This window comes from Urtica dioica, chromosome 4, assembly GCF_054948205.1.
Source record: "Urtica dioica subsp. dioica isolate 48M chromosome 4, U.dioica_male_clone48M_v1_H2, whole genome shotgun sequence".
Taxonomy (NCBI): domain Eukaryota; kingdom Viridiplantae; phylum Streptophyta; class Magnoliopsida; order Rosales; family Urticaceae; genus Urtica; species Urtica dioica.
In genome coordinates, this window is record NC_142759.1 from 14,919,885 (window position 1) to 14,934,799 (window position 14,915).

Sequence of the window (14,915 nt, forward strand, 5' to 3'; positions counted from 1 at the left end):
GTATGTATTTATATATATAATCATTTGATCCATGAGTTTATGAAAGAAAAATAGTTTTGACACAAAAATCACTAAATAAGTCAAGAAAAATATGAACAAAAAATTGCTTAACTTGCCACCAATTTCATAATATTTTCTTATTTTCCACCAAAATGCTAATTTTTCCCAAAATGCCACAATCTATGTCAACAATGTTGACATCTATGTTTGCTCTTCACTATTAGATGTCAACATTGTTGACATGATGGTGACATTTTGGGAAAATTAGCATTTTGATGGAAAGTGTGAAAATGTTATAAAATTAGTAGCAATTTAGGCAATTTCTCAACTTGTCAATCAGCCTCCATTTGGGTCCATTCCATTTGAGAAATTGTCTAATTTACCACCAATTTCATAACATTTTCACACTTTCCACAAAAATACTAATTTTTCCCAAAATGCCACCTCTATGTCAACAATGTTGACATCTATGTCAACAAATTTTGGGAAAAATTAGCATTTTGGTGGAAAGTGGAAAAATGTTATAAAATTGGTGGCAAATTAAACAATTTCTCATTCCATATAAAAAAAGAGAAATTACCCCATTTGTCATCAATTTCATAACATTTTCCCACTTTCCACCAAAAGACTAATTTTTCCCAAAATGCCACCATCTATGTCAACAATGTTGACATCTATTTTTGCCATTCATTATGAGATGTCAACATTGTTGACATAAATGTCAACAATGTTGACATCTCGGTGGCATTTTGGGAAAAATTAGTCTTTTGGTGGAAAGTGGGAAAATGTTATGAAATTGGTGGTAAATGAGGCAATTTCAGAAAATAAGACAAAAATACGTTTCGAAACTCCCAAAAGAAAAAGGCTAAGAATAATAACAAAGCCCATCCAATCGAAGGTAATCAATGAATCGTTTCTCTTCCTGGTTAACTTGAGAGATCCGCAAAGTTCATCAATGGCGATTTGAAACGCCGAAACGATGGGAAACAAAATCGCGCGCACGACTCAGGTATCGGCGTCGGAGTATTACCTCCACGACTTGCCATCCTCGTACAACCTCGTACTGAAGGAGGTCCTCGGTCGAGGACGCTTCTTCAAGTCCATTCTCTGCAAGCACGACGAGGGTTTGGTTCTCGTCAAAGTCTATTTCAAGCGCGGCGATTTCGTCGATCTCCGCCACTACGAGCGACGCCTCTTCCACATCAACGAGGTCTTCCGTGGACTCGAGTTTCCTCACGTCTGGCCTTTCCAGGTCTCTTCGATTTCTAATTTCATTTTGTTCGAATTTCGCAAGTTTTTAGGGCTTAACTCGGTTTAGCATAGTGTTTATAGACTATTATTTATGCAAAAAACAAAAAGATAAGCGAGCTTTAGCAGTAATAATGTTTAGTAATAGTATTTTGTTGTGATTGGAATTCTTGAAACTTAGCAAAGTGTTGTTCAGTGCTCAACTGATATTACTGAGCTAAACTGTGCTTCTCTTACGAATCCTAGTTCTGGAGGTTTAAGAGTTTTTAGTGGAATATTGGGTTTTAATTTCAGCTGCTGGTTTTCGATTTTGTTGTGTGATTAAATCACTGTTATTCGGTTAGAATTGCTAGATAGTGAATTTGTTTGTGGCAGTTTTGGCAAGAGACTGATAAAGCAGCTTATCTTCTGAGGCAATATTTCTTCCATAACCTTCATGATCGGCTAAGTACTCGTCCATTTCTCAGTCGCATCGAGAAGAAATGGTTGGCTTTTCAGGTCCTCTATCTCAATCCCCGTTTCATTCTTATGTTTAATGCCACAGATAAATAGTTATCGCAAGTATGAACATCTCTTCTCGTTGTTAACTTTCAGTTACTACTTGCCGTGAAACAATGCCACGAAAAAGGAATTTGCCATGGTAATTTTAACTCAAGTCAAATTGATTCAAATTAGGCCTTGTCATTGTAAACGTAGCGAATTTTACTTTTATTTTTGGGTTTCGATTTCTGCATTCACAGGTGATATTAAGTGTGAGAACGTGTTGATCACTTCCTGGAATTGGCTTTACCTTGCGGACTTTGCTTCATTTAAACCCACTTACATTCCATATGACGACCCTTCTGACTTCTCATTCTTCTATGATACTGGAGGAAGACGGCTTTGTTATCTTGCTCCTGAGGTCGGCTTTGCTCGTATCTCTTTACTTTCATTTCTAACATCATTTGGAACCCGGATTTTAAGTGGAAAAATATTTAAAAAAAATCATATTTATTCCCTCAGAATTTCTTCTTTCATTTTATGAGCATGACTATATTTATATTACATTACATTTTAATGCAGAACTTGTAATTATTCTTAGTTTTCAATCAGGAGCAATTAGTTGGTTGTTACAAGTCTTACTCTATTCATTACGCAATAATACTTTGCGTGGTACTTGTGGTGATTGTATAAAGAAGCAGCTTAGAGTTAGTTTTATCATTTCCCAAATTTCAGAGATTTTATGAGCATGGAGGCGAGATGCAGGTTGCACAGGATGCACCTTTAAAACCATCTATGGACATATTTGCTGTAGGGTGAGCTTCAATACTAATTTCAAATAGATGCGTACTCTTTTATTTTATTTTTGATATAAAAGCAGAATGAGTTTATTTCTCTGTGTAGCTATAATTAGTGAAAAGCAAATGGCGTATCATTATTTGTACAAAACAATCTAAATTAAGGGCAAGTTTTAAATACTTTCACTTAGTTTCTTCTTGCAGGAAACAAACTCATGCTTACTTAGAGGTAACTAGTGTCTATGGCTTAAAAAAGGACATGTTTGGTTGGTATTATATGCGTTAGAATCTCTGATGATATGAATCAAATTATATTTCGCTTTGATTTTGTTTTTTTTGTTTTGCCATGCTATCTACCAACTGGGTGTGCAATTGCAGTTTTTGATTTATCATTTGCCTTTGTGCATATGGAAACAGGTGTGTAATTGCGGAGCTTTTTCTTGAGGGTCAGCCACTGTTTGAACTCTCTCAATTGCTTTCTTATCGCAGAGGGCAATATGATCCCAGTCAACATCTCGAGAAGGTACTCTCAAGTTTTGTATGTTTCTGTTTAAGTATTCTTCAGTAATTGTCTATTTCTAGCTTGAGAGAATGTATTATATGTCATGATACACTCGTTGCCCTCATCATTTCTGTTTTTCTTTTAATTCAATCTTTTGTTGGTCTAATAAACTCGAACATGCGAATTTATATGTTCCTTGGTGATTTTCTTGAAACCATAAATTGTTTGGTTGCAGATCCCAGATTCCGGAATCCGCAAAATGATACTACATATGATTCAATTGGAACCTGAGTCACGACTTTCTGCTGAGAGCTACCTTCAGGACTATATGACCATTGTCTTCCCGAACTATTTCTCTCCATTTCTGCACAACTTCTACTGCTTCTGGAATCCTCTGAATTCTGATATGAGAGTTGTCCTGTGCCAAAGTTTTTTCCCGGAGATTCTTAAGCAAATGACGAGTAACAGATCAGCTATGGAGAATTTTCTTGGCGAAGGTGTGGCTCAAAATAGAGACCCGGCATGGGGTAAACAGTCACAAGAGAAGACCACCAAGCCAAATGCAAATTTTGAAAAGGAATCGTCTTTGAAGAAGGAGGACGTCGACAAAGGCTTAGATAGTGAACAGTTTGAACTTCTTGCCGATTACAATTCCCTACTGAGGGATGTAAAACAAAGTAATCACTTTTCCAGTACTAAGCCGGTAAAGGAAGCTGGAACCAGTTCCGACTTGTCCCAAACTCTTAGGAACTACGGCTTGCAATCTCCCGGTGAGCTACTTCAGACCATTTCCAGTGCATTCAGGAGAAATAGTCACCATTTCATGAAAAAGATTGCATTGGAGGATTTGAGTTTGTTGATGTCAAAGCACGATAGCCAATCAGATACTTATGATGTGCTTTGTCTATCGACACCCGAAGATGGTATCGCGTGTGAGGGTATGCTTCTAATTACCTCCCTTCTCTGTTCATGCATACGTAATGTCAAACTGCCTCACTTAAGGAGAAGGGCTATACTTTTTCTCAAGTTTTCCGCATTATATATTGACGACGAAAATCGATTGCAACGAGTTCTTCCGTACGTCGTCGCAATGCTTTCTGACCCAGCTGCGATTGTGCGTTGTGCTGCATTAGAAACTCTAAGTGACATTCTTCCTTTAGTACGAGATTTTCCTCCAAGTGATGCGAAGATATTTCCCGAGTATATCTTGCCTATGCTCTCTATGCTTCCCGAGGATACAGAGGAAAGCGTGAGAATATGTTACGCCAGCAATATCTCACAATTGTCACTAACCGCATACGGTTTCGTGATTCACTCAATAAGCTTGAGCGAGGCCGGGGTTCTTGATGAAATGAGTACGACAAAGAAAGTATCTCCGACTTCTGGCGAGGCGGTTGGTCGGCCGGGGAGGGACAATAGTGATGCACAACTATCTCAATTGAGAAAGTCCATGGCTGAGGTAGTTCAAGAGCTTGTTATGGGTCCAAAGCAAACTCCAAACATCAGAAGAGCACTTCTTCAGGACATTAGCAATCTGTGCTGCTTCTTTGGCCAAAAACAGAGTAACGACTATGTCTTACCTATGCTACCAGCTTTCTTGAATGACCGTGATGAGCAACTGAGAGCTGTGTTCTATGGACAAATTGTGTACGTCTGTTTTTTTGTCGGGCAAAGAAGTGTGGAGGAGTATCTTTTACCGTATATCGAGCAGGCTTTAAGTGATTCTACGGAGGCCGTCATTGTTAATGGATTGGATTGCTTGTCCATTTTATGCAGAAGTGGTTTTCTACGTAAGCGAGTACTACGGGAAATGATAGAGCGGGCTTTTCCTTTGTTATGCTATCCTAGTCAATGGGTAAGAAGATCAGCCGTTGCTTTTATCGCTGCTAGTAGTGAGAGTTTAGGTGCAGTGGATTCCTATGTTCACCTTGCTCCTGTCATCCGGCCTTACCTTCGTAGACAACCAGCATCGCTAGTTTCGGAAGAAGCTCTCCTTTCATGTTTGAAATCTCCAGTTTCAAGACAGGTATTTTACCAGTTCTTGGAAAATGCAAGGAGTTCAGATATGCTAGAGAGACAGAGAAAGATATGGTACAACTCGTCGCCACTGTCCAAACAGTGGGAAACCGTGGATTTACTTCAGAAGGTGGTCACGGAATTAAGCCCGACAAAGACCTGGCCCGAGAAGCAACAAAACCAAGACAGCCAAAAATCTTTTAATGTGAACCAACAGTCTGAGCTAGGCGAGAGTGACGAGGGCGAGGCTAAGTTGAGAAATATGGAAAGCCTGATACAAAACGCTTCTAGTACGCTTGAAATCTACGATCCCCTGAGCTCCGAGAAGATGCAGTTCTCGGGATTCATGATGCCACAAGGAAGTGCTGCAAGCAGTTTCATGTGCGATAAGGCATCGGAAGGCATACCCTTGTACTCGTTTAGCATGGACCGACGAGCAATAGGAACTCCTTCAGCAGCGTCCGAGTCTCCATTACAAGTGAATCCCGGCGGGTTTGGTGCTTCTTCATCCTTGCCGTGGGTTGATCCCGCAAGTAAATCGTTCAGCTTGGCGAGTTCAGCCCCGGCTCCTAAGCTTGTCTCAGGCTCATTCAGCAAAACTAGCGGATCCAAACAGTTCTATAGAGTCGTGCACGAACCAGACGGCCGCGAAAACGATCAATCATCGTATCTAGGTAGCAAGTTTCAAGACATGTCATTGTCTGTCCCTGGTAAAGGAACTTCTGTCTCTCCGGAAGTCGCTTCTCCTCAGACCGAACTCACTGGTGTGTCAGCTTTTCCGCGAACGGCTTCGATTCCGGATTCGGGTTGGAGGCCGCGCGGGGTGTTGGTTGCTCATCTTCAGGAGCACCGCTCCGCTGTGAACGATATCGCCGTTTCGACTGATCATAGCTTCTTTGTGAGCGCATCGGATGATTCCACGGTCAAAGTGTGGGACTCGAAAAAGCTCGAAAAGGATATCTCGTTCAGGTCGAGGCTAACGTATCACCTCGAGGGAAGCCGGGCGATCTGTGTGACAATGCTCCGTGGCTCGACTCAAGTTGTGGTCGGGGCGTGCGATGGTCTGATACACATATTCTCCGTCGATTACATCTCAAGAGGCCTCGGAACCGTGGTCGAGAAGTATTCAGGCATTGCAGACATAAAGAAGAAGGATGTCAAGGAAGGTTCCATACTTTCCGTTTTGAACTACTCCACAGATAGCACGACGAACCAGATGGTCATGTACAGCACTCTAAATGGCGGGATTCATCTCTGGGATGTGAGAACGAGCACCGAGGCTTGGACGTTAAGAACTGTTCCCGAAAATGGCTACGTATCTTCTTTGGTGCCGGGTCCTTGTGGGAACTGGTTTGTTTCGGGTTCCTCGAGAGGCACGCTTACGCTCTGGGACCTGAGATTCCTCGTACCCGTGAACTCGTGGCAATACCCTCTGGTCTGCCCTATCGAGAAGATGTGCCTTTTTGTTCCTCCTCCGAACGGGAATGTGAGACCCCTCGTGTACGTCGCGGCCGGATGCAACGAGGTTTCTCTGTGGAACGCCGAAGATGGAATCTGCCACCAGGTATATACAATCTAGTGTATTATAGCAAGTCCATTGTTCACTTTCATGGTGTATTTAATTTTGAGGTGTGTTTCGTATTTACAGGTATTAAAGGCGACACACAATGACAATGATGCTGAAATGTCGGATCTTCTCTGGGCGTTGGGGAAGCCGTTGAGCAGGGGTAATTCCAGACCAGATGTTAGACGGAATGTGAATCCAAAGTACAGAGTTAACGAACTACACGAACCTCCGCCGCGTCTTCCGGGTATCCGTTCTCTGCTTCCATTGCCAGGTGGCGATCTCTTGACCGGGGGAACCGACTTGAAGATCCGTCGATGGGACAACAACAGGTTCTTTTTTTTTTGTTTTGTTTTGGCATTCAATTATTTATTTATTTTTGTATTGGTTTATATTAAACTTTTGTAAAACGTTGCAGTCCGGATCGAAGTTACTCTGTATGTGGGCCGAATGGAAATGAAATTCTAAGCGATGACGTGTACCGAACAAACTCCAATTACGGGGTGCAACTTGTGCAGGTTAGTTAGTTTATCTAAACTCGCCCCTTTTAAAATTCACTGCCAAAAGAAGAGGACTTGGTATAAGTTATTTATTTCCTAGCTTGTTTTGTTTTTTTTTTTTTAACCTCGAAATTGATTTTCAAATGATTGTCTCGAAGCAGGAGAAGAAGAGGAGGGCTCCTCCGGCAGGTAAAAACACGGCCAAGGCAGCTCTGGCGGCGGCTGCGACGGATGTTGCGGGTTGCCATAGAGATTCCATCCTCTCATTGGCTTCTCTCAAACTTAATCAAAGACTCTTGATTTCAAGCTGTAGAGATGGGGCTATCAAGGTTTGGAAGTGAAACATAACCACCCCATTAACCTCCATGTAAATAAATATTTGGCTCCGATATATGTAAATATGTGTACAGCTCCAATGTAAGGCTTGATAAGAAGGTTTGGTTCCAATTTCAAAACATATAGACCCTAGTGTCTAGCCATGACCTTACTTGATTAATCTGTACATATCGCAATGTTACAATTTCGCAATACCCCAACGTCAATATTTAGTCGGTCTTTTATGTAGCGGATTCTCTCAATAGAAAGTTATGATTGGGATTAAAAACGTAAACTCTTCAGTTATGTACAATCCTGACATGGTTTAAGGCAAAACAAAACCATATCAGCAAGTGATAGTGATTTAATGCAACTTTAGGAATTTTTTAAGGTGTGGTTCGAATTAAAGTGTAAAATGCAATTAATAGGTGTTTTTAAAGGCCGTCCCATATCAAAGAAATACACGATTCAGTGTATGCAATGAATACCAATAAACAATCTAAATTAAAATATCTGCACGGATATCTTATATTATCCTCCCTAAAACTTATGTATGGTCGTATGAACTGATGTGGAGGAGCAATAAAATAAATTTACATGATCATGCGAGCACGCTTATAGACTAGAGACTGAGTCCAAACAGACATGATATAAAATTATATAAGAAGACCATGATATTCTCTTCACGCCATCACATATAAAAAAAAAAGCCATGACATTTTTTTTGGGGTTTTAAAAGATGGGGATATGCTTAAAAAATAAGGAACCATCGTGAACGTGACGCAATAATTGTTTGAAAAATAAAATTGCTGGATTGGGTGACTATCGCATATGATATAATTATTAATAGTCCAGCTCCAAACTTTTGTTGAAAGAAATTCATCCTGAGGATTCAACTTTTTATTTCTCTTGCGTTTAATTAGAATTCATTCACACGACAACACTTTTTCAAACATTTATTGTCTATACTGTTGATGATGATACTCCAGCACTAGAAAGCAGACGATTTCATAGATATGACGTGTCATGTGGTAAACCCAACAGCCTGGAATGCTTGACTTGGAAGTTAAGCATGTTCATGAAATTAGACCGTTGAGGACCTGAGACGCTTGCCTAATAGCCCTGGAAACTCTCCAAATCTCATGTTGAACTAATTTCCATGACTCTGCGGTGTCAGTTTTTTTCGCTATTTCAATCGCGTCGTCTAAACCAGGAAGGGATTTCGTTCCATAGTCATCGTACTTCGACGGCCCATAAATCTACACAATACATGGAACAAAAAAAATAGCAATAACAATAATAATATATAAAAAAAAAAAGCAAGTTGTCGTTCCGAATTTGTTCAAGTCTATAGAATCTGAATTTTTACCAGATGTTTATACCACGACCTTCCCAAAAGCCCATCTCGATCTGTAAATGCTCGCTCGGCCATCATGAGTCTGTCGTTTAGCTCTCTCAACTTGGATGCATCTTTCTTCCAAAATGATTTCCAATTCCCACTTTCTTTTACTGCCTTGAGTTGATTTTGAACGCAAGAGAATATTTACTTGTGTTTTTTGCAAAATGTCAATATTAGCTGCAAAAATAAAATAAAATAAAATAAAAGGTACCACTATCTCGCTGTTAATTTTGACGGAAGCTTTTCTCAGCTCCTCAATCGAGTCAATCAGAGGATTCAGGCTAACAACCTTATTTCCCGACATCTCATTTTCTGCTAGTGCTGAATATTTCTGCAACCGAAAAATCTAATCAGACAAAAAGAAATCCCAAGAATAACTTGTCTTGTACAATAGTAAAATATGTACCTGAAGCTCAGTGGCGTAGGAGAGATAGTTATACGGCAATATCTCTGAGTCTGCCAACCAAAGTGCTACCAAACCCCATACACTCGCAACTGTATGAGGCGTTTGAATTAATGCGTGGTTAACGATTAAGGTGGTTAAACATTAAACAATGGTTAAGGAGATAAATAAGTTTAATGGCTAACTAACCAGCAACATGTCTTTGAAATGTTGGATCCCCAAATTTTTTCATCCACGTAAAGTCATCGTACATCGAGTGGTACACAGGATACCCTGCAAAATTTCAAGTTTCCGAGTTTAAAAAAAAGGACAGAATTTATTTGGGTAAAAAAATCGATTTCCATCAAAAGATAACCGTGTCCATTGGTAAAGGTTTGATCTTTCAAGATAATTGTAAGAAAACAATAGACTTTCTGTTGATACCATTGTCGAAAGATACAATAGCCGATGGAATTCCTACGTGCTGCACAAACGCTGCAAAATCGGATCCTCCGCCCCCTAACCTGTCGATCTATTTTCCAGCTCCAATAATCAGTTGACTACAAAGTCAACTACTAATCATTAAACAGATTCACTATACCTTCACATTGCTTGACTTAAGCCATGAATCATAGACGGTCTGCGATGAGTTGTCCGGATCTTGTACCTGAAGAGGAAATCACGACTAAGAGGAAAACGTGGAAGATATAGGGACGGATTATTATTATTATTACCTGTTGAGTGGCTCGAATGAGAAGGTCATCGAGCTGCGGAGTTGCAGAGGCATAAAATCTGGGCTCGGACACGGCACAGTCAACGTTCAAGTAAGCCACGGCCCGAGAAGTCAACAACTCCCTATTCTCTTCCACCCATTCCGTCGATCCCAACTACAAACAACTCAATAAATTAAAAAAAAAAAAAAAGCGAGAGCGAAAGCGTAAATAAAAACAAACCAGGCCATATTCCTCGGCGTCCCAGTTGCAGAGAATGATAGTTCTTTTGGGCCGCCACCCTTTCTTCTGGAGCTTCCCTAGTCTCTCCGCCACCTGGACATAAATAACCACATTTCACCACCATTTTCTTCTCTTGCCAGATATTTTTGATAGTTCCAATTCTACCTCTATTAGAGCGGCGGTTCCACTGTTTGGGTCGACAGCGCCGAATGTCCACGCGTCTCTGTGATTCCCCAGAATCACATACCGATCAGGCTCTTCGGCTCCTTCAAATACACCAATCACATTCTCAATCTCCCCTATAAGTTCCTCCCCCTTCAAAAAAATGTATCATCAGCAGAGCAATAAACAGAAGTTACTTGCACAACAAGTTACTGAAAGAAACGCCGCGAGACTCACGAGATAGGTCAAATTGAGAACCCCCGGACCGGGACCAACCCCAGCAACGGAGCTGAGGATGGCGTCTCCGTCCTCGGCCGAGACCGGAAGCGAGGGAATCAGAGGGACTTCCCCGGAGGCGTCCACGTCAGCGAGGCCGATCCTCTCGCAGCCTTCCACGCTGGGCCACCCGGGCGTGGTGGGATCCCCTAAGCCGCTGTACACTGTACCAACCTGAACCCCGCTCGGAGGCAACCACCGATCCTCCGGAAACCACCGCTCGCCGCCGTACTCCTCCGCCGCCGTGTAAATCACAACTCCGGCGGCCCCCGCAGCCGCCGCGTTCCTCACGATGTCGCCTCTGAATATCTCCCCGTACCTCGCCACCACCACCGAACCGTTGACCTGTCAGGAAAATTTAGTGAATTTCGATTTTCCCTCGAATTTCCTTCAAATTTTCGATTTCGATACTCAAAATAAACCTCCACGCCCGTCACTCTCAGCGCGTTGAAATCCTCCACGCGCCCGTACCGCGCGTACACCACGGGTCCGACGGCGGTGCCTGATCTCGCGTAGGCGTGGAACGTCGGAAGGACCTCGCCGGCGTGGGGGTTTCCTCCGTGGTTGCGCTGCTCCAGGGAGAATTCGACGGGGAGGTCTCCGGCGGTTCGCTGGAGAGTCAAGGAGCGGGAGACAGGGCGCGTGAGGAGCACGCGGTAGGAGGCGAGGCGGGATGAATCGACGCCGGCGGCGGAGAACGCGGCGAGAACGTGTCTGGCCGCGGCGGCGTTGGCGGGGGATCCGGCGACGTGAGGGCGGCGCGTGAGGGTTTGGAGGTGGCGCACGATGGAATCGGGGCTGGAGAGAGAGGGAGAGAGGAAGAGGGAGTGGTAATAGTCGTAGCTAGGGTTTGTGGTGGAGTGGAAGAGCAAGGCGGTGGCTATGGCGGCGAAGAAACTGGCCGTCTTCCACAACATGGTGGTTATTTGATGACGTGGCGAGTGAGTTTCGGGTTTCGCTTGTTATTTCCGTATGTGGAAAAATATTAAAAAAAAAATGGAATCTTAGAAATCTAAAATCGTATCATCATCGTCGTCACACTCACCTGAGAAAGATTCCTGAAAGAAACGACATGGAGTAAAACAACGACCAGGTAATTCCATTAGGCAAATGTCAGGCATGGAAACAAAACAATCTAAGCACCTTTTAATCCCACGATCAGAATCATCAAGAAGATCGAATGTATATAAATAATTACATATAAATCAAAGTTTTGCATAAAGGTCTTGTGAAAATGTTGGAGTTTCATGCAATGATCGAATACCGTTATGGGTAATTGTTTCAGGTTCAAAATTTACTGGTAATTAATGGTACACCAAAAGAAAACCGTGGAAAGAAGAAAATAAAAGAGTAAACTGTATTGTTAGTATTACCGTTGAAGAATGTATTTACTGAGAGAAATCCAGTGAAAAAATATACAAATACATATGATAAAATCATAAAATTGAAAATAATCTACAATTTTTTTCATTACATTATCAAAGTAAAAACACAACAAAAATTAAGTTCAATACAAAGTACAAACGGTGCGCATTGTTTTTTTTTTTTTTTTTTTTTTTTTTTTTTTTTCGGCAGCAGAAGTATAATACAATATCTCTAACCTACAAATTAACAAATAAAAATAAAAATAATCATATCTCTAAATTAAACTAACAATCATCATAACTAAATTCAACTAACAATCACCAAATCTAACATATTTTCGGACCTAAAAAAATTGAAATAATTCAACACAACTTGGGAATAAAACAATAATCAAATATGATTTTAAACTTAATCATCAAAAACTAACAATAAAATAAAAAAACCACTAACACAACTATTTTCAGATTAAACAAAAAAAAATTGGAAAAAATAACGCAAACTCATAAGTCATAATAAACACTAGAATGATGTTAAAAATAATGAATTTAAACTTAATAATCATAAATTAACAAAAAATTTCAAAGAAAAACTCAAAGTCATACAAAATTGGCAAAATTTCGAGATCTGGGAAAATACCTCAACCCAAGAGAGCTTTCCGCCGGGATGACGTCAAATTTGGCCTTCGGGGCGCCGGAAAGTGGATGGTTTCCCCGGAAAGCACCATAATCGCGTGAAAAAACAACTTGAACGAGACGGAAAATTTTAAGTTAACTTCTCGTCAAAAATGAAATGTTTGGGGTGGTTTTCGGGTTTTATACCCCGATTTAAAAAAAAAAATAGATTGAGCTGGACCGGAATTGGCGAACTGGAATCCGGTCTGGTTCTCGGCCCAGATTCCCCGGTTTTGACAGAAAACTCCGGTTTTGTCCATTCTGGTGCCGAGACTTTGAAAAAACGGATTCCATACTTGTTTCCGTCTAGTTTTCCCATAATTTCAAACCTTGGTTTCATATCGTTGACCAAACAGGGTTGTCTTTTTTATCCTAGGATTGAAATACCGTTATTGAAGTCGTACTTGGACTCATATTTTGTTGGTATATTAGGAGATATCAATGGTTTATCGGAGTATCGAATATGAAAAAAAGTAAATTAAACTAATAAAATTATCGTTAACGATATGGTAAGCTGACAAATACCGAATTTACCAAAGGGTATCTAGTGAACACATAATTATATAAAATAATAAATAAAATGATTTCATATATAGGATAAAAATATAAATAGCCTACAATATCTTCATTACAATATATCACGTTTTGCAATTCAACACACTCATTGCAACAATCAATCATCTATTATATAATGCTCACGACTATGGGCTTAAAATTTCATAATTTTCAAAAAGTCGGCCAACGATCATTGGCTGAATTTTTTTAAAATTTTAAAAAATTGGCCCATGGCCCATTTTTTTTTTAATATTGACCTGGTTTTCGGGGTTTCGATAACCGATCTGATTTTCCGCTGGTAACCGACAGTTTTCGCGATATGTAGCGCTTTTGTTCATACCGCTACCGAAAAATATCAAACACTTGTACACCGAGTGGTTTTTTCCCGATTTTTCCAGTATTTCAATCCTTGTTTTGACCACGTGGCTCATTATTTGGACTCATTTCATCACGAAAATTATATTACCGCACATACTTCTCACTCCTCATTACTTTTTCGAATTTGCTGAATAATTTTTTTTCTTTTATATTAAACCCGTTCTATAGAAATTCCAATTTCTATGATACGGAATTATAGTCTTTAACGAAGGAGAACTTCTCACCATTAAAGATCATAATTCTGGTTAAACTAGAATGTAACTTTTCTTCCGTTTGTTCTGATATTATTCATGAAACAAAAAAAAAAAACACTAAACATAAAATATGTCATATCATCCAGAAAAAAAAAAAATTTGGTGAGTAATATTGGAACTCTCGATTTCGTGAACAATACATGAACATAATATCGATTCTTTTACAGTGAACAATTCCAAAAACGTACCCATACAGATGAAACTCCTGATTTATTTATCATAATAGCCCAAATTAAATCAGCATTCATCTTACTTTAATCAAAGCTCTTTCAAGACGCTGAACAACGTTAATTATGCTTTATTCAAGAGGTGATTTGTTTGAATTTCTATGGACACATGTATTTTTTATTTTTATTTTTATTTTTGTATATTTCATTTTGTGGTTTGAAACTAGCTCCTTTAAGCTTTGTTTCAAAAGCTCTATGTTAATGACATTCTCATTACATGTTCGCATAAACGTAGCTAGCTGTATGATTACCTCTCTCAACATATATTTCTCCTTGAAGGATCTTGGTCTCCATCGTTTCTTGGGAGTAGAGGTCACTACAATACCAAATCAGTTTCATTCATCTCAAAGATATTTTAGTTAGTGTTAATGTCAAAATATAGATAACACTTTGAATCGCACGTGGTTCAATCTAGGACCGAATCTTATGATTGCAGGTGAGTTAAAATGTGGTGAAATCATTTAACTTGTCTTCTTTGCCTCATCGGAAAGTAATTTTTAGTTTATCGTTATTGGGTCAGATTTTCGCAAGGTATAAATGACACCCGAAAGCAAAAAATGACACATCAAGCCCGTACATAAGGCTCAAGCCCACAAGCAAACTCACGCGCCAAACTCCGAGTCAACACTCATAAAATGTCTTTAAAAAAAGACTCTCAAAGAATGTTTTCAATCTAGACTTCTTGAAAAATCTTCAAGACAAAGCCACAAAAATGACCACCCGATCGGCCAAAGAAAATGACCACCCGGTCGTCCAAATAATATGACCACCCGGATGGCCAAAGAAAATGACCACCCGGCCATCTTTACTCAACCAAAGACCACCCGGTCATCTTCACTCAGCCAAAGACCACCCGGTCGTCTTTACTCGG

General features: G+C 40.2%; 2 protein-coding genes across 3 annotated transcripts; one reads left to right on the top strand and one right to left on the bottom strand.

The window, feature by feature from the left end:
* Positions 1-897: 897 nt before the first annotated feature.
* VPS15 (protein kinase family protein / WD-40 repeat family protein) lies at positions 898-7,671 on the top strand. The gene is made up of 10 exons (XM_089611512.1): positions 898-1,252; positions 1,624-1,746; positions 1,843-1,888; positions 1,989-2,149; positions 2,464-2,543; positions 2,943-3,048; positions 3,263-6,607; positions 6,692-6,939; positions 7,026-7,125; positions 7,269-7,671. The coding sequence occupies exons 1-10, from the start codon at positions 980-982 to the stop codon at positions 7,446-7,448; spliced, it is 4,662 nt and encodes a 1,553-aa protein (XP_089467638.1). The 5' UTR covers positions 898-979; the 3' UTR covers positions 7,449-7,671.
* Positions 7,672-8,147: 476 nt separating this feature from the next.
* Positions 8,148-11,688, bottom strand: LOC149400754 (Peptidase M28 family protein). 2 transcript variants are annotated; one of them, XM_089613143.1, is made up of 12 exons: positions 11,017-11,678; positions 10,556-10,939; positions 10,322-10,471; positions 10,157-10,249; positions 9,938-10,090; positions 9,805-9,870; positions 9,648-9,735; positions 9,414-9,497; positions 9,228-9,316; positions 9,033-9,152; positions 8,792-8,935; positions 8,148-8,681 (listed from the first exon to the last, which is right to left on the bottom strand). In XM_089613143.1, the coding sequence occupies exons 1-12, from the start codon at positions 11,509-11,511 to the stop codon at positions 8,499-8,501; spliced, it is 2,049 nt and encodes a 682-aa protein (XP_089469269.1). In that variant the 5' UTR covers positions 11,512-11,678; the 3' UTR covers positions 8,148-8,498. The 2 variants fall into 2 exon arrangements, with proteins under 2 accessions (XP_089469269.1, XP_089469270.1); XM_089613144.1 differs by lacking the exon at positions 8,148-8,681 and having other exon boundaries at positions 8,794-8,931; positions 11,017-11,688.
* Positions 11,689-14,915: the final 3,227 nt, after the last annotated feature.